The sequence below is a fragment of the Purpureocillium takamizusanense genome, chromosome 8, assembly GCF_022605165.1.
Source record: "Purpureocillium takamizusanense chromosome 8, complete sequence".
NCBI classification, from domain to species: Eukaryota; Fungi; Ascomycota; class Sordariomycetes; order Hypocreales; family Ophiocordycipitaceae; genus Purpureocillium; species Purpureocillium takamizusanense.
The window spans coordinates 567,670-586,919 of NC_063075.1; the positions used below are offsets into that span (position 1 = coordinate 567,670).

General features: G+C 58.0%; 9 protein-coding genes across 9 annotated transcripts; 4 read left to right on the forward strand and 5 right to left on the reverse strand.

The window, feature by feature from the left end:
- Positions 1 to 322: 322 nt before the first annotated feature.
- JDV02_008212 (uncharacterized protein) lies at positions 323 to 1,670 on the reverse strand. Its single transcript, XM_047989789.1, has 2 exons — positions 1,621 to 1,670; positions 323 to 1,534 (listed from the first exon to the last, which is right to left on the reverse strand). The coding sequence occupies exon 2, from the start codon at positions 1,382 to 1,384 to the stop codon at positions 386 to 388; it is 999 nt and encodes a 332-aa protein (XP_047845794.1). The 5' UTR covers positions 1,385 to 1,534; positions 1,621 to 1,670; the 3' UTR covers positions 323 to 385.
- Positions 1,671 to 1,956: 286 nt separating this feature from the next.
- JDV02_008213 (uncharacterized protein) lies at positions 1,957 to 2,886 on the forward strand. Its single transcript, XM_047989790.1, has one exon. The coding sequence runs from the start codon at positions 2,222 to 2,224 to the stop codon at positions 2,825 to 2,827; it is 606 nt and encodes a 201-aa protein (XP_047845795.1). The 5' UTR covers positions 1,957 to 2,221; the 3' UTR covers positions 2,828 to 2,886.
- A 979-nt stretch (positions 2,887 to 3,865) lies between these two features.
- On the forward strand, positions 3,866 to 4,781 carry JDV02_008214 (uncharacterized protein; the record flags this gene model as incomplete). The annotated part of the gene is made up of 3 exons (XM_047989791.1): positions 3,866 to 4,103; positions 4,175 to 4,469; positions 4,562 to 4,781. The coding sequence occupies 3 exons, from the start codon at positions 3,866 to 3,868 to the stop codon at positions 4,746 to 4,748; spliced, it is 720 nt and encodes a 239-aa protein (XP_047845796.1). The 3' UTR covers positions 4,749 to 4,781.
- A 196-nt stretch (positions 4,782 to 4,977) lies between these two features.
- On the reverse strand, positions 4,978 to 6,229 carry CHA1_3 (Aspartate ammonia-lyase; the record flags this gene model as incomplete). Its single annotated transcript, XM_047989792.1, has 2 exons — positions 4,978 to 6,055; positions 6,138 to 6,229. The coding sequence occupies 2 exons, from the start codon at positions 6,227 to 6,229 to the stop codon at positions 4,978 to 4,980; spliced, it is 1,170 nt and encodes a 389-aa protein (XP_047845797.1).
- Positions 6,230 to 6,764: 535 nt separating this feature from the next.
- Positions 6,765 to 7,530, reverse strand: JDV02_008216 (uncharacterized protein; the record flags this gene model as incomplete). The annotated part of the gene is made up of 3 exons (XM_047989793.1): positions 6,765 to 6,927; positions 7,049 to 7,196; positions 7,320 to 7,530. 3 exons carry the CDS (start codon positions 7,528 to 7,530, stop codon positions 6,765 to 6,767), a joined length of 522 nt encoding a protein of 173 aa, XP_047845798.1.
- Positions 7,531 to 8,374: 844 nt separating this feature from the next.
- Positions 8,375 to 10,869, reverse strand: JDV02_008217 (uncharacterized protein). The gene is made up of 2 exons (XM_047989794.1): positions 10,212 to 10,869; positions 8,375 to 10,137 (listed from the first exon to the last, which is right to left on the reverse strand). The coding sequence occupies exons 1-2, from the start codon at positions 10,814 to 10,816 to the stop codon at positions 8,496 to 8,498; spliced, it is 2,247 nt and encodes a 748-aa protein (XP_047845799.1). The 5' UTR covers positions 10,817 to 10,869; the 3' UTR covers positions 8,375 to 8,495.
- A 433-nt stretch (positions 10,870 to 11,302) lies between these two features.
- On the reverse strand, positions 11,303 to 13,484 carry JDV02_008218 (uncharacterized protein; the record flags this gene model as incomplete). Its single annotated transcript, XM_047989795.1, has 5 exons — positions 13,009 to 13,484; positions 12,761 to 12,942; positions 12,334 to 12,691; positions 11,949 to 12,246; positions 11,303 to 11,890 (listed from the first exon to the last, which is right to left on the reverse strand). Exons 1-5 carry the CDS (start codon positions 13,293 to 13,295, stop codon positions 11,303 to 11,305), a joined length of 1,713 nt encoding a protein of 570 aa, XP_047845800.1. The 5' UTR covers positions 13,296 to 13,484.
- Positions 13,485 to 13,816: 332 nt separating this feature from the next.
- Positions 13,817 to 15,637, forward strand: JDV02_008219 (Amidase; the record flags this gene model as incomplete). Its single annotated transcript, XM_047989796.1, has 4 exons — positions 13,817 to 14,098; positions 14,150 to 14,425; positions 14,492 to 15,475; positions 15,535 to 15,637. The coding sequence occupies 4 exons, from the start codon at positions 13,817 to 13,819 to the stop codon at positions 15,607 to 15,609; spliced, it is 1,617 nt and encodes a 538-aa protein (XP_047845801.1). The 3' UTR covers positions 15,610 to 15,637.
- A 1,052-nt stretch (positions 15,638 to 16,689) lies between these two features.
- On the forward strand, positions 16,690 to 19,200 carry JDV02_008220 (Alpha-amylase; the record flags this gene model as incomplete). Its single annotated transcript, XM_047989797.1, has 4 exons — positions 16,690 to 17,359; positions 17,535 to 17,970; positions 18,031 to 18,140; positions 18,193 to 19,200. Exons 2-4 carry the CDS (start codon positions 17,715 to 17,717, stop codon positions 19,198 to 19,200), a joined length of 1,374 nt encoding a protein of 457 aa, XP_047845802.1. The 5' UTR covers positions 16,690 to 17,359; positions 17,535 to 17,714.
- Positions 19,201 to 19,250: the final 50 nt, after the last annotated feature.

The window sequence follows — 19,250 nt, forward strand, 5'->3', positions numbered from 1 at the left end:
CATCCGGGGAAACTGCACGGAGAAATAGCGCCTTTACCCCAGCTTGTGCCTTCCTGCTTGCCGGGTCTCGGGCGGCGATCCACTTGCTGGCTACACACGAGTCGGGTTGCTGCATATCGCTTACGAGTAGTTGTCGTTGTCGTTGCGTTTCGACTTGGCTCTTTGCTTGGCATTTTACCAGAAAAACTATCTAGCTGTTCATTATGTTATCGTCTTGCCTCTTTGCCCGACTGCTACATAGTTCACATGCACTCCACCAAACCCCATTGCCCGTCACGATGACTACGTAGCACGTGGGCAAGTATGTAGGCTCAGAGAGCTTGCGTGGTATCTTTGTTTTTATGTCTTTCCGTTTATCTGTAAATCCCTGTGCTGACTAGACGACCTAGGTAGCTTCCTTGACCACGGGAAGCAAGACCAGCCATAATGTATTCGGCGCGAGGCTCAACGCTGCATCACCCCTGACGTCCAAGGTCGCAATGTGTCCCTCCAAAGCCCTGAGCTGACTCGCCGCGTCGTCCCTCTTGGCGGCTCTGGCCATGCCGAGGAGGGCGTCCAGTGAAACGTTTAGATGCTGCGCAAGGCCAGTGGTCTCGACGAGCTGAGCCTGCAGCCCCCGCGCGTGCAGCCACTTCTTGTTGGCGACCATGGCGTAGGCCGTGGCGCGCTCAAAGGGCGTTTGGGGACGCCTGGAGATGGCGCCGAGGGCCGAGCCCGGCATCTGCAGGACGGTGCCCGCCGCGCCCAGGGCCGTGGCCACGGGGATGGAGACGATGCCGCCGATGGCGCCGAACGCAGCGCCGAGGATGTTGCCGCGCTTGGCGTGGCCGGCGATATCCTTGCCCACGGAGCGGACGTGGTTGGCGACATCCCTGCCGAAGCTCTTGGGCGCCTCGCTCATGTGCTTGGCCATGTCGCCGGCGTGGCTGATGGCGCGGTCCGACACCTTTGCCGTGAGGAAGGCCGACATGGTTTCGAGAAAGGAGCGCCACGTGCCCTCGGTGACGCCGTGGGAGAGGAGGACGGGCGCGTAGGCGCCAACGAAGGGTGATGCTGGGTCTGGTACGGCCTGGGGGAGGGCGATAGGGCGGCCGTCCGAGGTGGTGGCGGCGGAGGAGGAGGAGGACGAGGAACCGCCGCCGTAACCGGAACTGGGCGGGGCCTCATAGGGCGGCAGATCCGCGTCGGAGGGGAAGCTGAAGGGGTTGGCGACAGTCGGTACGCCGCTGCCGGACGAGGCACGCGCGGTGACGGGCGGCGCAACTTCCTCGTACGCCGGGGCCGGGTCTGCGGCGCTGGAGCTCGCCGTCCCGGCGCGGGCCTCGGCCGCCTTTCCGGGGAGGACCCCCTCATCGCGCGGCGGTGGGTGCTTTTCGTCGGCCATGTGAGCGACTGCTGTATTCCTGCGAATGCGACGATGGGGCAAGGCAAGGCAAGGGATGATTCTTTGCCGCGGAAGTTTGCTTGATGCTTGTTTATATATTCGTATCGCATCGTCAGATGGCCATGACGTTTATTTAGAGCGGGCGCTCAGCTGCCGCCAATGCGTCAGACGGATAAACGGCATCGAGGGGTTAGGAGCCGCCGGTACGGCGCCTGGGGCTTGGGGCTAAACCGCACCTGGCCGTGGGACCGATAGCGAGCGCTGCTTATGGGGTTGCCGATTCGAGGTGCGACAGGCGGGCCGGCAGTGGGGGGGACGAGGAGGAGGAGGAGGAGGAGGAGGAGGAGGCTGTGCATCTGTCTGCCGCTGTGCGTCCTGTGGTGATGGTGCTGACGGCGACGGCGGCGGCGCTCGTCTGTGACGATGTACATACTTTGTATGAGGGGCAAGGGCACAGACACGTTGCGCCGTAATCGCAGTGGCAGGCGGTAGCAAAACTGACTCCTGCGAGTAAGAGGGAACCGACTCTGTTCGCTTGCTTCGCCAAGGGCATTCCAGATGGGCCCAGTCAGTTTTTTCCTCGTCGTCCCCAAACGAGCAATACGACTTGGACGGGCCTGTTCACGGTGACGGGCGTAAAGTGCACCGACTGCTGTTCCCTTGCGTGAACCAAACAGCAGCTCATACATTCAGCGACATCCCCTGAGCTGAATGTTGAAAACAACATCTTCTTGATTTTTGCCTTTTGCCTTTTGCTGATCGCGTGCGTCAACGAGAAATATAAAGCAGCACACACACACACTGAATATTAGCCCACCAGTTGATGGGCGCGTCCAGATGGGTCGCCTCCGGTATGGCGTCGCCACGACGCTCGACGGCTTCATCGCCTCGCCCGACGGCTCGGCCGACTGGATCGTCGAGGACGCAACCATCGACTTTGACGCCCTCTTCGCCGAGCACTCGGCCTTTGTCATGGGCCGCAAGACGTACGAGGTCATGCTCTCGTTTGGCGACAACAACAACAACAACAACAGGAACCATCTCACGGGCCGGCCCAGGGAGAGCGTCGTGGTCGTCAGCAGCGCCATGAAGCAAGCCGACCACCCGCACATCACCGTCGTGCCGGGCGCCGGCTGCGTCGACGCCGTCCGCGCGCTCAAGGCGACCGTCGAGGGCGACGTCTGGCTCATGGGCGGCGGGATGCTCGCCGGGCCGTGTCTCGACGCTGGGCTCGTGGACACGGTCGAGGCGGCCATCATGCCTGTCGTGCTGGGCGACGGCATCAAGATGCTGGAGGCGAGCCGTCCCCGCGGCGGAGGAGCTCACAGGCTGCAGCTACAGCACGTGGAGCGCCTAGAACCCAGTGGCATCATCCTCACAAAGTACAACGTCGTGGTCGTCTCGGGCGAAGAGAAGAAGCAGCAGCAGCAGCAGCGGGAGTGATGGTTGCATTGACATGGAACAGGCACGACGCGTCGACGACATCATTGGCATTTAGGGTGGCCTTGCCGGTTGGGCTCAGTGTGTTCGTTTCCTCACCCATCCAACGGCTGTGGCTCCTCGCCAGTCCATCATCGAGATTATCCTTCTGCTGTGCTGTGAAACCGGCGTGTTGATGCCTGTTGATCCGCTCGGGCAAGACCGTTGTCAGCGGGGCAAACCCTCAAGGGTTTCAGCGAGTTGGACAGCGTCCCGCCGAGGGCCTCAGAGATTGGCGTGAGAGCCGTTTCTTACTACGATGACATGGCTTGCGTTCATCAGTCGCGTCACGTCGCGTCACGCAGAATCTATCGCGGGCGACGCCGATGTCCTACGCCGTGTGTTCGGAGCCTATGAAACTCCCACCATCAACCCATCTTAGGGTGCCGCATCCCGACTCTGCCCTCAATGTACTAAAAGCGTTGCTTATCCGAACGTGTTGCGGGACCACACCGTGCAGGTCCGCAACTTGAACTTCCCGCGACTCCATGCGACATGGAGGAGGCAATGACGATGCTGACAAGATCCTCGCACTTCAATGTTCCGTTCCCCGCGCCATTGCAAGCGATGCCACGCGAACCGGCCAGATCTCCTCGTCCAGTATCTTTTGCGCTGTAGGCATGTCGACACTCAAGCGTCCATATCCTGGGGCGCTGATTGATAAGCCCTCGCGCCTCGGGACTTGCACGAGTCCGCCCCGAGCAGCCACGGTGCATCACTCATTTGTCAGCGTGCTCTGATGTCGCGATACAGCCGGAGCGAGTTCATTTTACGGCTAAATTGACGACAGCTAGAACGACGTGCTGCGACAGGGAAAGTCATGGGCTGAGCGATACACCATGGACACGACGTCGCATATACAAAAAGGTGGTGTAGTCTCTCAACTGATGCCATGTGAATCGAGCCTAGATGCAGCATCGAATACAATTTGACGTGGAGTCATTGTGAGTGACACGAGTCTACCTACATCCCTTCAATACGTCCAAAGTGCGTTGGAGCAGCATGGCACAACCTGTTGCTTTCCTCATCGGCGGCGGTCCACGTATCGGCCACGCCGTCGCCGTCGCCCTCGTCAAGCAGGGCTACCGCGTCGCCCTGGGCCGCCGCAACACGGCCGCATCGGCGGGTCTGGAGGGTGTGACGCCCGTGGCCGTGGACGTATCCGACCCGTCGTCCGTGGAGACTGCGTTTGCAGAAGTTCAGTCTCGATTTGGCGTTCCTAAAGTCGTGGTGTATAACGGTTAGTCTCTCGTCTGGGTATATTTGAAAGGGGTCGTGCAGCTTACCGCCATGCTTGCCAACAATATGAAGCCGCGGCTCTCACATTTCCGCCAGAGCAGGGCGATCCGCTCAGCGTGCAGCCTGGTGCGTTTACGCGAGACACGGCCGTCAATGTGACGAGCGCGTATGCCGCGCTGCACCACGCGACCCGTGCGTGGAAGAAGCAGCGCGAAGACGGCGGCCGCGCAGGAGGCGTCTTCATCGCGACGGGCAACGTGACGCCGTTCATCCCCAACCCGTTCGCGACGACGCTGGGCGCGGGCAAGGCGGCGCTCGTGCACCTCGTTGGGCTTGCGGCCCGGGAGTACAAGGACGCGGGCGACCGGTAAGTGCCGACGACGACGACGACGACTAGCCGAATTGTGTGGGCGTGGTAGTTAATGTGTGTACTGACGGTGTTGTTTCTCTGTGGCGCAGATTCTATTTTGTGTCGCAGGTGACGGACGAGGGTGGCCCTGTTCGTTACGAAGGGGTAAAGGCAGAGGCACATGGGCAGGTGTACACCGAGCTCGTCCAGCGTGGACCACATGGAGGCGATGATGGGGACTGGGATGTGAGATTTGTGGTTGGCAAAGACGGCGAGGTGTCGTATCAGAAGAAGTGAGTCGGAGTCAAGCCCCTATGTTGTGAACTCTAGTACAATATACATATCGTCCCACCAGATACGACCATTCACGTTTAATGTTAAAACCGACTGCCAAGTAGTTCGATCCCGTGTAAAGACCGGGGAAGTAGGACATGTCTTCTATGATTTCGTATGCTGACCGTTTGCCTCATGACCCCTGACAACGGGGGTTGACCCTTCGTATTTCTTGCTCATTTCTACAGCTCCCTCAACTCCCATCTAGATGGCTCGCCGCATACTTTTCCATAATGTCAAAGGAGATATTGCTGCCCCCGCACACGACAACCACCACGACGCTCTCCCTCGTGAGCCCCGGCACGAGCCGGCGCAGCATCCCGTTGTAGCACACCGCCGGGCACACGCCGCACGCCAGCTCCACGAGAATGTGCTCCTCGTCGGCGAAGCGGCGGCACGCGCGGATCGCCTCCGCGTCGGACAGGACGGCCGTCGACACCGTCTCGCGCCGCGCGTACTCGAATGCCTTGTCGCAGACGCGCCGCGCGCCCAGGCTCGTCGCCAGGCTCGTAATGGCCGGCAACGTGACGAGTTGGCCCGCGGCGAGGGACTGCGAGAGGGCGTCTGCGCCCTTTGTCTCGACGGCGACGACTCGCGTCGCGCTCATGCCCGTCTCGTCGAGGCCCTGCATGATGCCGCAGAAGAGACCCCCTCCGCCGACGCTGCACACGACTGCATCGATCTTGTCAATGACCGGTTCGCCGCCGTTTGTCGCCGAATGCCCACCCCCGTTCAGGCCGTTTGCGGTTACATGTACCTCATGGCCGCCATTGCCCGACGGTCTGCTCGCCGCCGCCGTGGCGATCGGGTAGTGTCTCGTCACGCCGCGAATCTGGCGCGCCAGCTCCCGCGATATGTGCGCGTGGCCGTCCCATATCTCAGGCGCGTCAAAGGGCGGCACGTACACGGCGGCCTCGCCCTTGCGACGGGCGTCCTCCATGACCGTCTCAGTGAGGTACGCGTTGGCCTCCTGCCACGAGGCACCGCGCTGGATCACGTCCGATGCGCCAGCCTGCCGCAGCTTGGCAATCATAAACGGCGTCGTGGACATGGGCACGACGACGGTGGCGAGACAGCCCAGCGTGACGGCCGCGTGGACGCACGCGAGCCCTGCGTTGCCGGCCGAGGAGCTGTAAAAGTGCGCCACGAGCGTCGGGTCGTCGCCCGCGGCGGCGCGCGCGGCGGCCAGCCGCTCGACGATGAAGTTGCCGATGCCCCGCGACTTGAACGACCCGGATGGCTGTACGTTCTCAAGCTTGAGAAGGACATTGCTGGAGGGGTTTTCTGGGCGTCAGAGCTGAGGTTGGGGGCAGAAAAGGGGGGGTTGGTGCGTCCTTGTGGCCGCCAACTCACCAGCCAACGAGCTCAGACAGCGAGGCGGACTTGATGAGTGGCGTCTCGATCCAGGGGATCTTCATGCCGCGCGTGCCGTTGCCTGCGGTCATGATGCAACCAGTGACCAGGCGACAAACCGCGAGCGGCAGGGGGCGGCGAGATCCTCAATGGCACAGAAGCGGGTGTCTACTTTCCAGTGCCGAGAGTATGTGCTATGCGAGCTGTATGTACAAAGTTATGTCCAAGGAGGCTGGACCATGATGGCAGCGGCGTGGCGTCAAAGTCGGTGCGCCGCAAAACCGGCGGCGACGTGGAGTTGGGCTGCTTCACCCGATCTTCACTCTGGGAACGAACGCCACCGCTTTATTATTTACTAGCAGCAGCGGCGGGGGCCGAGCCCTTCCAGCGTCATTGCGCCCTTCTGTCAGGCAAGGTAAGGGCCTGGTGGATCATTCATCAATTGCGCTTCCAGGAGAAACCAACCGCGCCAGGGTCTTGTTCCCCCCTCCATCATGCATCTATTCCCAATCTGGCGGACGGACGGGCAAGGCCGGCCTACATTCACTTTCCAATCGCAGCCTTGGAAGAACATGGAACTGGCACGCACATTTGCACACGCGATGCGTCCGTCTGCCGATTGTCTATTTAGTGGCTGTCCAATCCCGGGCAGTCCTCCGACGACACCTTGACAATCTTGTTGTACGGCGCCGGCTGCGTCCAGATGATGTTGAAGGCGTCGTCCGGGTAGTTGTCCACCTTTTTGGCCCCCAGCGCCTCCGCGATGTTGTTGAGCTGCTTGTGCTCCCAGCTGCCGTGTCGCACTTTTGTCAGTAATGAGGCTGACACGGAAACGCCGCATCTGCCCGCGCCGGGAAGGAAACAGAGCACGGCGCTTAGGGGGGGCGATGGGGGGGAAGACATGGACGCACCAGATGAGAATGTTGCCCTGGCCCTTGTATCCGTCAACCACGTCCTGCACGCAGTCCGTGTCGTCGCGGTCGCACGACACGTCGATCTTGATGCCCAGGTCTGCGGCCAGAGGCTTTACCGTGTCGCGAGGCCGCGCGCGGGAACCGTCTGCGCATCAAATGTACGCAACGTCAGTCACCAACTCAACAGGGTCAGCCAGACGACCCGCCGCCGTCCTCGATTCGCAACGGAACGGGGATCCTCCAAGGGCCACCACCACGGCTTGCTTACCGGACTGAGGCGTCTGGGCCATGATGTGGCCGATGTTGTATGGCGAGCTCGCCCCAAAGACTTTGCGCAGGCACTCGGCACGCTGCTTGCCCTTGTCGCTGAGGCCGTTTCCGCCATCCGCGGGCTTCTCGCCGTGGCGGATGAGGTACACGGTCGGCTTGGCTGCCGCAAACGCCGCGCTGGCCAACAAGACGAGTGCGCCGAGCTTCATGATGTCTTTCTCTGGTGTTGTCGGTGCGCTGAGCAGCTGGCTCTCCAGGTCAGCCGCCGCAGACGTGTCCCTTATTATAAGCCCACGGTCCCGGGGCGGTGGCTTGCAGGCAGTCAGTCAGCCCCTTGTGCCGTCTTCCCGGCTCGGTGTCCAAGTAAGAAGCGCCCCAGGTAATCATTTGATGTTACAGCGCGCGCAGCAGCAGGCAACACGCCGCTTCGCCCGGAGTGGGTGCGGATCGAGACGATCTTTACCAGGGTCCAGTATCGTCCCGAGAAACGACACACGTGGGGGAATCGGGGCGCCGCTGCGCAGGACGCGAATCCTGCCTTACTACCCTCCACAGCCCAAACCTCGCGTATTATACCGGGAATCGGCGGCGGCGGCAGCTCCGCCGGACGGCCTTTGCAGATCCAAATGGCGCTTTCTCAAACCTCATGAGGCGTACGGAGACACTTGTTGATGGCGAGGTGGACTTGGTACCTGATGCGACGCAAGGGGGCACGGGGCGATCCCGGGGTTCGCCGGTGGTGGGATTCGAAGGATGCGGATGCTGGCTTCCAACGCAACATGGAAAATGCCCCCAAACATTTACGAGCCGCCGCCAGGGCCACGTACGGGAACAACCCGATATGTACACGATGCGAATCGGCAAATGCTGCATGTGGCCTCATTGAGGCCTGCGCTATACCCTGAACATGATGAACTTGCTTCGTCCATGCCGCCGACGCTTCACAAACTACGTGGGAACATGCAAGTGGTGACTTCGTTTCTCCCCATTTCATTCGAGGAGGGCCGTTAATTTGGTTTTTCCAAGGGACCGCTTATTTGATCGTGAATTAACTTCAACTCTAGTGTACCCTTATCTAACTCTATAACTCTGAACTAGGCGACTTACGCAAACCAGCATCGAGACAGGCCTCCCACCTGATGTCGCTCATTACTGCTGTGCACCCCTCACATGCTCATCTTCTACTCGTCTCCTCAATACACGCCTCAAAGACAGCGGCAATGTCCAGCACCTTGCCATCGTACCCGCTCCCGCCGAGGATTGTAACACCAAATGGCAACTTGACTCCTTGCTCGACTTCCACGAATCCGGCATTGACGCTGACACCACACATATCAACCACATTTGCCGCATGAGTGAACATGCCCAACCTAGAATTGAGCGCAATCGGATCTCCCGACATCTCCTCGATCGTGGGGTGGCAGGGCACACTGGGGACCACGAGAACATCGATGCCGCCCTCCAGGGTATCAAAAGTGTTTCTCGCCTGCATGGTGTATTGCGCCTGTGCGGCTTGGTCATTGAATACCTGCCATGGCTTCAGGTGCGTAGAAAGGGCAGATTCATAAAGGGCCTTGGTCGTAGGATGGAGGCTGTTGATGTTCTTGATGAAAAAGTCGTGTCCAATTGAAGCGAGCCGCTCATGCACCAGGGTTGCATCGTAGAGAAGATCACCGGCTTTGGCGAACGGTGTGAAGTCTATGTCGATCAATCTTCCTCCGCAAGATTGCAGCTTCTCAACGGCTGCTTTAAACAAATCCTGGTACGCCTTGGAGCACTGTTGCAAGAGCGAGGACGGGGGGATCCCAAACGTGAACCCTCCTTCTTCTGGCCCCCGGAAGTCCACTTTCCACGTCGACAAGCTGTTTGGTGTCTTGGCGTACGGATCTAGTGAATCGTGCCGGTCAATGATGTGCCAAACTTGCCGCGCATCGGCTATGCACGGCGCCAGGACTGTGATGGCGTCAAGGCTCTTGCATGCCGGCACCAGTCCCCGAGCAGAGATGGTCCCCTTGGTCGGCTTGAAGCCAACAATGCCGTTCAAGGCGGCTGGGACACGGGTGCTCCCCGCCGTGTCTGTCCCAACAGCGAAGGAAACGAGCCCGGCCGCGACCGCGACGCCTGACCCAGACGAAGAGCCGCCTGATATGTGACGATTGCTGTACACGCTGTGCGGAGTCCCGTATGGTGACCTGCATCCGGACAGGCCCGTCGCAAGCTGGTCCAGATTCGTTTTACCAATGTACAAGGCGCCAGCAGCGAGTAGGTGCTGGATACACGGAGCTGTGGAAGTAGCCGTGTAGGCAAAGCTCTCACACGCCACAGTAGTAACGATCCCTGCCACGTCGATGCTGTCTTTGACCGCAAAGGGTACTCCGAAAAGAGGAGACAGCGGTTTGCCGGCGTACTCTGCGGAGAGGGCGGCGGCTGCCCGTAGGACGTCGTCCCGCGCCTGTTTCGAGATCCAGACCGCGGGGTCTGTTGCCTGGTACTTGTCGATCTTATCAAAGACCAGATTGACAACGGCCGCCGGGTCTACAAGGCCATGCTTGTAGAGGCGCTGTAGCTCAGAGACTGAGGGGAGCTCGACATCCGGAGCAAGAGCGCCAGGAGGCGCGCTGGGTTTGGGGAGCTGTTCCACTTGAGACAGAAAGTCGGAGCTGTGGCCGATGTATCCGAAGAGTCCGTCTTGGCCGCAAATGATATCCAGCGAGGTCGTCACCATCTGCTGGTCGAAACCCCCTGTGCAGTCGGAGAGAATGCAGCATTCGTAGCCGCGGTCGTTGCACTCTCGCAATGTCGTCGTCACGCAACACCTTTTCCCTCCCCAGTCAGCCACCGCCCCCGCGTATCAATCGCGGCTTGCTTTCTTGCTTCTCAATCGACTTACTCAGTTGTAACACCCGAAAACAGCAAATGGGTTATCCCCCTGGCCAACAGCATTCGATGCAATCCCGTACCCCAGAAGCTCCCCTTTCCAGGCTTGTCGATGACGATTTCGCCAGGGTGTGGCGTCAGCTCGTCGATGACATCGTGACCCCATTCACCCCTCACCAACAGCCTTCCCATGGGTCCTTGGTCGCCGATACCCATTGCGTGGTGGCCATTCGGCGCGCTGACCTGCCGCAGCTTTTTGGCCGCAGGCAAGTCCGAAAGATCTGGGCGATGGCCTTCTCGCGTGTGAATCACATGCATCCCAATGGAACGCGCGGCATCGAGCGCTTTCCGAACCGTCGGCACGATCTTGCGAACAGATGAGAAGATCTCGGGGTTTCCGCATTGGATGTACCCGAAGCCATTGGGATCCAAAAAGTCTCGCTGCATGTCGATGATGATCAACGCCGTGGTTGCAATCGGACACTGGAAGGCGTAGGGCCGCGAATTGGGGAATGACAGTTTGGTTGTCGCCATGTCGCCGGTCTCACGGAGTGCTTTCGATCGACCCTGCAATGGCAGTAGAGCAAGACGCTCATCGCAGTTGTGCGACGGGACCATGAGAGCATATAGTTCACACTGTCCGCCTCGAAAGAAATGGCGGTGCGCCAGATGAGAAGCCCCGCGCGACAACGTGGCGTCGGGCCGCCGGCGAGATGACGTTGGGTAACGATAAGAATGATAATCAATTAGTTATCTTGAATCAAAGCCTGAGCCATAGATGCATGATCTTATTCCCGAATACAGGGGTCTTATGGTGAGCGTAGACTCGTTGCGCCGGCTAAAATGGCCAGAGGGGAATGAACGCACAGCGCTAGGATCTCACTCAGGTTACCAATATCGTCCAGCGGCCCTCGTTGGTGGCTGCTTGCCAGAGTGGCGTAAGTGTTCTTCCGCTGAGAGATAACATTGAACGAATGACAAAAGTGTCAATGAACAAGGCACGATGCCAACTTGAGTAGAGGTATACTGATGATTCTTTATTCAGGCCTCATGGGCGTCAACGGTAAACAGCAAATGATACAGTCAATTCTAACTAGCCAGACCTCAAACAGACGTAGATGTAGACGAAATCCCTTTATCTTCGGACTTGGTAACATAGTCCGCCTCTATTGGCGTGGCCAACCCGTCGTTGTAGTACTCAATTCCGTCCACGACCTTCGTCTCCTCATGTATGGTGACTTCAAAGAGGGTGTCGGTCGCCGGCCAAAAGTAATTCAGCGTGCAGTACACGACGAACGCGCTGGTGAATCCCCACAAGAAGCTGATGTCGTAGATGTGGACGACGTCGCCGACCAAAATACTCGGCGTCACGGCATGCACCATGCCTGGCAGGTTGGGGCCGACAGAAATGAGGGAAGCTACCGCTGCGCGCCAGTTGAAGCCTCCCCTGTAACGGTACACGCCCCGACGACGGTACAGGGCCGGGATGTCAATGTGCCGTCGCTTCACGATCCAATAATCGGCACCGATGATGGCCGAAATGGGCGCCAGGAAGATGGCCAGTGAAGCCATAAAGGTCAACAGGGAGGCAGCCGACGAAATGATCTTCCACGGCACCATGACCCAGCCTCCTATGACGGTTGTGATGATGGCGCCTCGGCGGAGGTTGATGTATTTCGGGAACAGTGTCGTCTGTAGCATTACAGTGTTTAGCAAACTTGACAAGGCCTTACATCAATTAGACGCTTACCATGTCGTTTGAGCAAGAGATGACGTTGGCCGAGATGTTTGTTCCAATCTGGCCCACGATCCAGCACAGGCCGACGAAAAATGCGCCGCAACGACCAGCCGGTCCATCCCATTGCGCAGCCAACTCGACTGGATCCCATATGTACCTTCCGTACAGCACTTTTCCAGCACTGGCAGCGATGATGCCAAAGATTCCAATGAGCGACGCCAATCCTGGCATAAAGAGCGCCTGCCAATACACTCCGTTCGACTTCTTCAGGTATCGGGTGAAGTCGGGAATGTTGGTTCCCATTGTAAGCCTGTTTGCAAAGCAGTTAGCATGGTCATTACACGCCAGAGTGAGCCCATGCAGCGATGACCGCGACTGTGGCTAGTGGCAGACGTACCATGAGCCCGTGATGCTTGACATGGACGACAGGATCAGCCAACTTTTGGTCGAGCCGGACACGGATGCCTGCTGCTGCCAGATTTCGCCGGCGCCACCGGCCTTCACGCAAAGGGCAATCACCACGGCGATCGAGGTGACCATGACGATGACCGTCTTAAACACGAAGAACCAGCTGAGCTTGTGCGGCGGGATCATAAGAAAGGGGAACTGGAGACTCCAGAACAAGACGTGAGAGCACATTTGATGTGTGGTGATGCCGACAGCCGCCGGGATTGTGTTGGGGATGTCGAGATAGGAGGGCCAGATCGCACGAATGACCTGCGTCATGGCGGTCGAGCCGGTGTATGTTTGTATTGCTGGACGGATTCGTAAGCCACTTTGGCAGGCGAAAGGGGACATGGGACGACAGCTCATGCTAAACATACCGTGCCAGAATAGAGCAGTGATCATGCGAATAACGACTGCTACTCGTGAGAGGTAGAAGCCGAAGGATGCGCGAGAGGCGACCGCAAAGTTGACGTGCAGATGCGCTCCGATAGCTCCGTTTAGGATGAGAGGGATAATGACCATGGAATAGCCAATGAGGAGACAATATAGAGCCTCCCTCCTGTGAGTGAAAGCCCGCATGTTAAAATGGTTGAATCGCTTGGAAGAGACTTGGAATTGGACTGACCATGTAAGCCCCACGGCCATGATCGACGCTGCCACCTGCCAGCCCTGGGCGTTGAGGGCATCACTGAACCAGAAGCCCAGCAGGGTCCATGTTGACCAGGTCCGGCGTTCAATCGGAGTCACATCAGAGTCAATGTTGGACCAGGTGCCTTCATCGGCAAAGGTTGTTGTCTGCTTGGGCAAGACCCAGCCCGACAGTGACTTTTTCTGCCTGACATTGTCTGTGAGTGATCCGACGCGGCGATGCAAGTATGATGCAGCCGAAGACGTGGCCGTGGTGAGCGCCATTATGGTGTCTGTCGTGCAATACACGACACAGCAGCAACCAGACTGGGTGAGGCTGAACCGAATGACACGGATGGTGAGCACATGTTGGCAACAGACTGGTGGACCTTGATGTATAAATGTGTCAGGCCATGATCAATATCGGGACACTGGGAAGGTGAAGGGGCGATAAGAATATAGGCAAATGGCAAGAGATAGGACTCGTCGGTGATATCTTCTGATCTTGTTCGTTCCGGACTGGAGCTTTAGGTCTTGCAAGACGTCTGGAGTAGCTCTGACGTCCGTTACTTGGTACACCGGGGTAAATCAGCATGCAAGATAAGACGCTCCCGCGCCGATTGGTCGCGTCGGAGCAGCAACACGGCGACGAATGCGGTAAATGTCATCCACTAGCTCAGGGTCTCCCCTTGGCCCAGCCCGTTGACGTATTAAATGGGTATGTAGTCGTTTCTGTATTGCTGTTGAGCAACTCGCTCAGAGGTCGAGTGTGAGTTGTATTGAGACATCTGTTACAGACAACATCAATGGCCGCTGTTCACGACTGGGAGCGTCAGGCGCAAGTGTCCAGGGACATACTCGCCCAATCTATTCCCAAGCAATGGCTGCTTCCTACCGACAAGCTCCCATCCGCAGAGCGAACAAACGTCCTCGACGTCCCCAGAGAGTCGGGCATCTTGACGGAGAAGGAGCTCCAAATTACGGAGACCGACGCGACGGGCCTCGTAGAGACCATGGCCCGCGGAACATGGACAGCAGAAGAGGTTCTCATCGCCTTCTTGAAGCGCGCAACTATCGGGCATCAGCTGGTACGTTCGTCGTGTCCCTTTGCATCTTTTTCAGTATCCTTATAGCGGCAGCTCAATTTTGCCACCGAGTTCATGGTCGAAGATGCGCTTTCTCAGGCCCGAGACCTTGATTCTCACTTTCGTCGCACCGGAGAGATTGTTGGGCCGTTGCACGGCGTCCCAATCTCGGTCAAAGAAATGGTGTCTTTCAGAGGTCGGGTCACCAATACGGGGTACGTCTCGTGGACGTCGTCCAATGCCGCGTCCCAGGATGCCTTGATGATCAGGTCCTTGCGCAAGGCAGGTGCTGTGTTCCATGTCCGCACGAACCTACCACAAACATGCATGGTACGCCTTCGTCTTCCCTCGACTCGCAGCAGCCGCTTGCCTTCAAGTCTAATGCTGCTCCGCTAGCATCTGGACTGCAACAACAATATCACGGGCCGAACTCACAACCCTCACAACATCCGTCTCTCCCCCGGTGGCTCGTCCGGGGGTGAATCCGCGTCTATAGGCTTCCGCTGCGCAGCCATCGGCATTGGAAGCGACATCGGCGGATCGATCCGCCTTCCTGCCGCTTTCTGTGGCTGCTACGGCATTCGACCGACTACTCTCCGTACTCCATGGAACGGGGTCGGACTGGCGGGAGAAGGTCAAGAAGGAATTCGCTGCACGTTGGGCCCACTTACCAACTCCTTACGTGACTTGGACCTGTTTATGAAGGCTGTCACAGATGGGAGGCCCTGGGATGAGGAGACATCACTAGTACCTTTGCCTTGGAAAGAGCGCGCACTCACCAAAGACATCACCATCGGCATCCTGTGGGATGACATGATCGTCCATCCACATCCGCCGGTTCAGCGAGCCATGAACGAGGCGGTAGCGAAGCTGAAGATGGCCGGCATCTTAGTGAAAGACTGGAGGCCATACAAGCATGCTCACGGCATGCGCATCATTAACGACTTGTTTTATCCTGACGGCGCCGCTGCCCAGCTAGCCGCCCTCGAAGCCTCTGGCGAGCCCTGGCTCCCTCTCACCAAAGAAGCCTTCACCCGTGCCCGCAAGATGACTGTCGCCGAGACCTGGACAGTCAATCTGGAGCGTGAAACATATAGAACGGAGTATCGCTCGCTAATGGAGGAGCAAGGCGTTGAGTATATTCTTTGTCCAGCCTACCTTGGCGTTGCCGCCGCGCCCAACGAGGCGCGATACTCGGCCTACACGGCTATATGGAACATTCTGGACATGCCCGGTGTGGTCTTTCCCAGCGGATTGAAGGTCGACCCGCATCTGGATGGGATAGAGACTGGGTACCATCCACGAAGCGCGCAAGACGAGTTGGAGTACAGGGCGTATGCGCCGGAGAAGTTTACGGACGCGCCCATCGGCCTGCAGCTGGTACGTATGCGTTCGCCTGCCACTCCCAGCTGGGCTAACACATTACGACGTTTAAATAGGTCGGGAAACGGTTTTGTGATGAGGAACTTGTCGCGGCATCCAAGGTTCTTGAAAGTATTATTCGGTCATCGTGAGGCTCAAATTGCGAACCACAAAGTGAGCTGTTTCTGCTGTTCCATCTTGTCAAGCGAGTTATCGGGACAGTTATTATAGCACAAACGTATAAATCATTTTGAGTACATCACGGGTCCTAAGGTCCACTCAACCGGCCGCTGAAGTCAGGCGTCAGCCCACTCCAGTCAGCGGGCTGCTCCGTCGTGAGCATGTGCCATTCTGTGGCCCGTTAACGTACGACCTCGTAGACACTACCGTTTCATAGACAAAAACCAAGCAATTGAACATGGGTAGAAAAAAAGAAACACCTTCTACATTATTCCAGTCTTCCAATCATTTGCTCTCGTGCACAAGGCAAATAAGCTGGTGGGCGTGTGGCTTCTTCTGCCTTTGTTGATTTGACCGGTATTATTAGCCTGTTGTAAGAAGCACACTAACTTAGTAGAAGAAAATAAATACGTGTGGCTCGAGCTGTCCCCGACCCCGCGATAACAGTGATAGCCGGGGCGCGAAATGGCCGCCGGCCAGACATGGAGCGGCCGGCGGCGCGCTTGGGGCCGCTAGGGGATTGGAACATGAACAGGTGCAGCATGCCAGGCAGCGTTGATATCGATGACGCGGTATGGTGGTGACTCTGCTGACACGGAGCAGTAGCAGCGTTGGGGAATGGGAAAAGGCTGTCTCGTCTCCACAAAGCATCGTTCCGCAACAAGGGAGCACCGCGTGCTTTGCGGCTGCATGCACGTGCAAGGGGTAACATCTAGGCCTTGCATGCATACAACACCTGTTTTATATTGGCTTATTACAATGGCAAACAAGCACGTGGTCCTGTGAAGCTGACAAAACCGGTTTCCCTTTAATACTTCAATTTTAGAGAATGGAACATCTCACTATAGGCAGTCGTTCTGACCGTCTATGAATGTAGCCAAGAATGAGTTCGCTTGTTGAATCAGAACAGAGTGCACAGGTGTTCACTGACCGAGCCGCGTCGCAATCCCCGAATGAGTCGAGTCTCCATTCTTCTGCAGCATGTGATATTAACGAGAGCCAACGCGAAAGTCAGTATAGTTCGATGCTCCGGTCAGCTCACCAACCTCTGCGACACCCTCGCGCTTCCTTCGACCCGGACGGACACCCATGAATTGCCGAACCGCCAACTGATGCAACGGCAAGGTCGCTTTTGTATTAGCCGCAGAACCGAACGTCGCGAAAAAGCACACCGGGTCTACGGGCAGGCATGGACGCGACCGCAGTAGTCGCGGAGCCAAGTCGGCCGGACTCACGACGACGACCTTCGGCTCTCAACGGGCACGCTCCGAGGACTCACTGCTTGCCGCAAGTCATCGCGAGACCATCTCCTCATGTAATGGACACAGATGACGGCATCATGCAGACTGCGCGATCAGTCGGTCATATAAGCGACTGCCTTGATCCACGGCCCCTGAACGTCAAAAGTCATGTCGGACCGACGATTAGACAGACCTGGCGAGATCAAGGCGGCCCATTGGGCGCCACACACAAGGCTCCCAGGCGAATCTCGGGCCGATCAGCTCAAGTGAGGGTTCGAAGCTCGTCGGCAACCCGCCCTGCAATTAATCTCCCTCCCCATACATCAGCAGACCCAAGGCACTTGAGACGCGCGACTCGGCCGTCTTACCCCACGGGGAAGCTCACGGCACTGCAAGCCCCGCCGATCGACACGATCCTCCCATCTCGCATGGGCGCTTATGTTCTGCAGTCCGACTTCACCCATTGCAGCTACGGATATAGGTATTCGGCCCTTTGGCATCCATGACGGCGTTTCTCGGCTCCTGCACCTACTGTGATGACCGGAGCCAAGCGTCACGGCATCACAGCCCATGCGCTTTGTTCGCTCCCGTCATGAGCTCGCCCTTCTGCCTGTACATACGGCACTCGAATGCTGTTTAGCTAATACGCATCGCAGATCCACACTACTTCGTACTCTGCCCTCTGTCCAACGTCGTTAATAAGGCGTCGTACAGACTAAAGGTTGCATCGAACGAATTCGTCACTCCACCCGAAGTCGAATATAAAAATCTCTGCCTGTGCGGCTCCACCTGCGAGACGCACAGCAGACAAAATCCTTTATTCGATACTCTTCGCGATGAAGCTGTCGTCTCTCTTCGCACTCGTGCAATTGTGTGCCGCTGCCCTGGCTGCGGACACTGCCTCTTGGAAGGCCCGCAACATCTACTTCGCGCTTACTGATCGTATCGCTCGAAGCGGCAGCGATTCAGGAGGCGGCTCTTGCGGCGACTTGGGCAACTACTGCGGCGGCACCTTCCAAGGTCTGCAGTCCAAGCTCGACTACATCAAGGGTCTCGGCTTTGATGCCATCTGGATCACGCCGGTTGTTGCAAGTGAGTCTCCCTGCCCAGAGAACGTCGTTGGCAGGATCATACTGATATGTCATCTTGCAGACAGCGATGGGGGCTATCACGGGTACTGGGCTCGGGACCTGTACACGGTCAACCCCAAGTACGGGTCAGCAGATGACCTAAAGAGTCTTGTGAATGCCGCTCACGGCAAGGTGCGCTGCGTACCGCTCCTCCATGTAGCCGACGTGAGCTGACCGAAAGCAGGGAATGTACGTCATGGTCGACGTCGTCGCGAACCACATGGGCAAGGCCAACCTTGCCGACAACAAGCCCACCCCACTAGACCAGGCGTCTTCGTACCACCCGGACTGTGTAATCGACTATTCGAACCAAACGAGCATTGAGAACTGTCGCATCGGGGGCCTCCCGGATGTCGATACGCAAGATCCCGCCATCAGGAAGCTCTACCAGTCGTGGGTCAGGTGGCTCATCTCCGAGTTTGGCTTTGACGGGGTGCGCATCGACACCGTCAGACACGTTGAGAAGGACTTTTGGCCTGATTTCGCCTCCGCGGCCGGTGTTTACACCATCGGCGAGGTCTTTGACGGCAACCCTGACTTCCTGGCCGGATACGCAGGCCTCATGTCTGGCTTGCTCAACTACGCCATCTACTATCCGCTCAACAACTTTTACCAGCAAAAGGGCTCATCACAGGCCCTCGTCGAGATGCACGACACGGTGAGCCGAAAGTTCCCGGATCCCGCTGCGTTGGGCACATTCGTGGACAACCACGACAACCCCCGGTGGCTGAACCAGAAGAATGACCCCGTCCTGCTGCGCAACGCGCTGACCTACGTGCTGCTTGCTCGTGGCGTGCCAATCCTCTACTACGGCACTGAGCAGGGCTTCGCCGGCGGCGCAGACCCTGCGAACCGCGAGGATCTATGGCGCAGCGGGTTCCCCACCGATGGTGACATGTACAAGTTCGTGGCGACGGTGGCGGGAGTGCGCAAGAACGCCGGCGGGCTGCCTGAAAACGACCATGTCCATCTTTTCGTCGCAGACACGGCGTATGCGTGGAGTCGTGCGGGCGGCAAGATCGTCGTGCTCACGAGCAATGGCGGAAAGTCGCAGCACTACTGCTTCAACACGCAGAGACAGAATGGGTCGTGGAAGGGCGCGCTGGACGGGAAAACGTATACGTCAGACGGGAGCGGACAGCTGTGTGCCGACGTGGTCAACGGAGAGCCTGTTGTTCTTGTTTCTGCATGAACATGAAGCTATGCATGCTCTTGGCTAATCAATTGCGTGTTCTGGCTGTT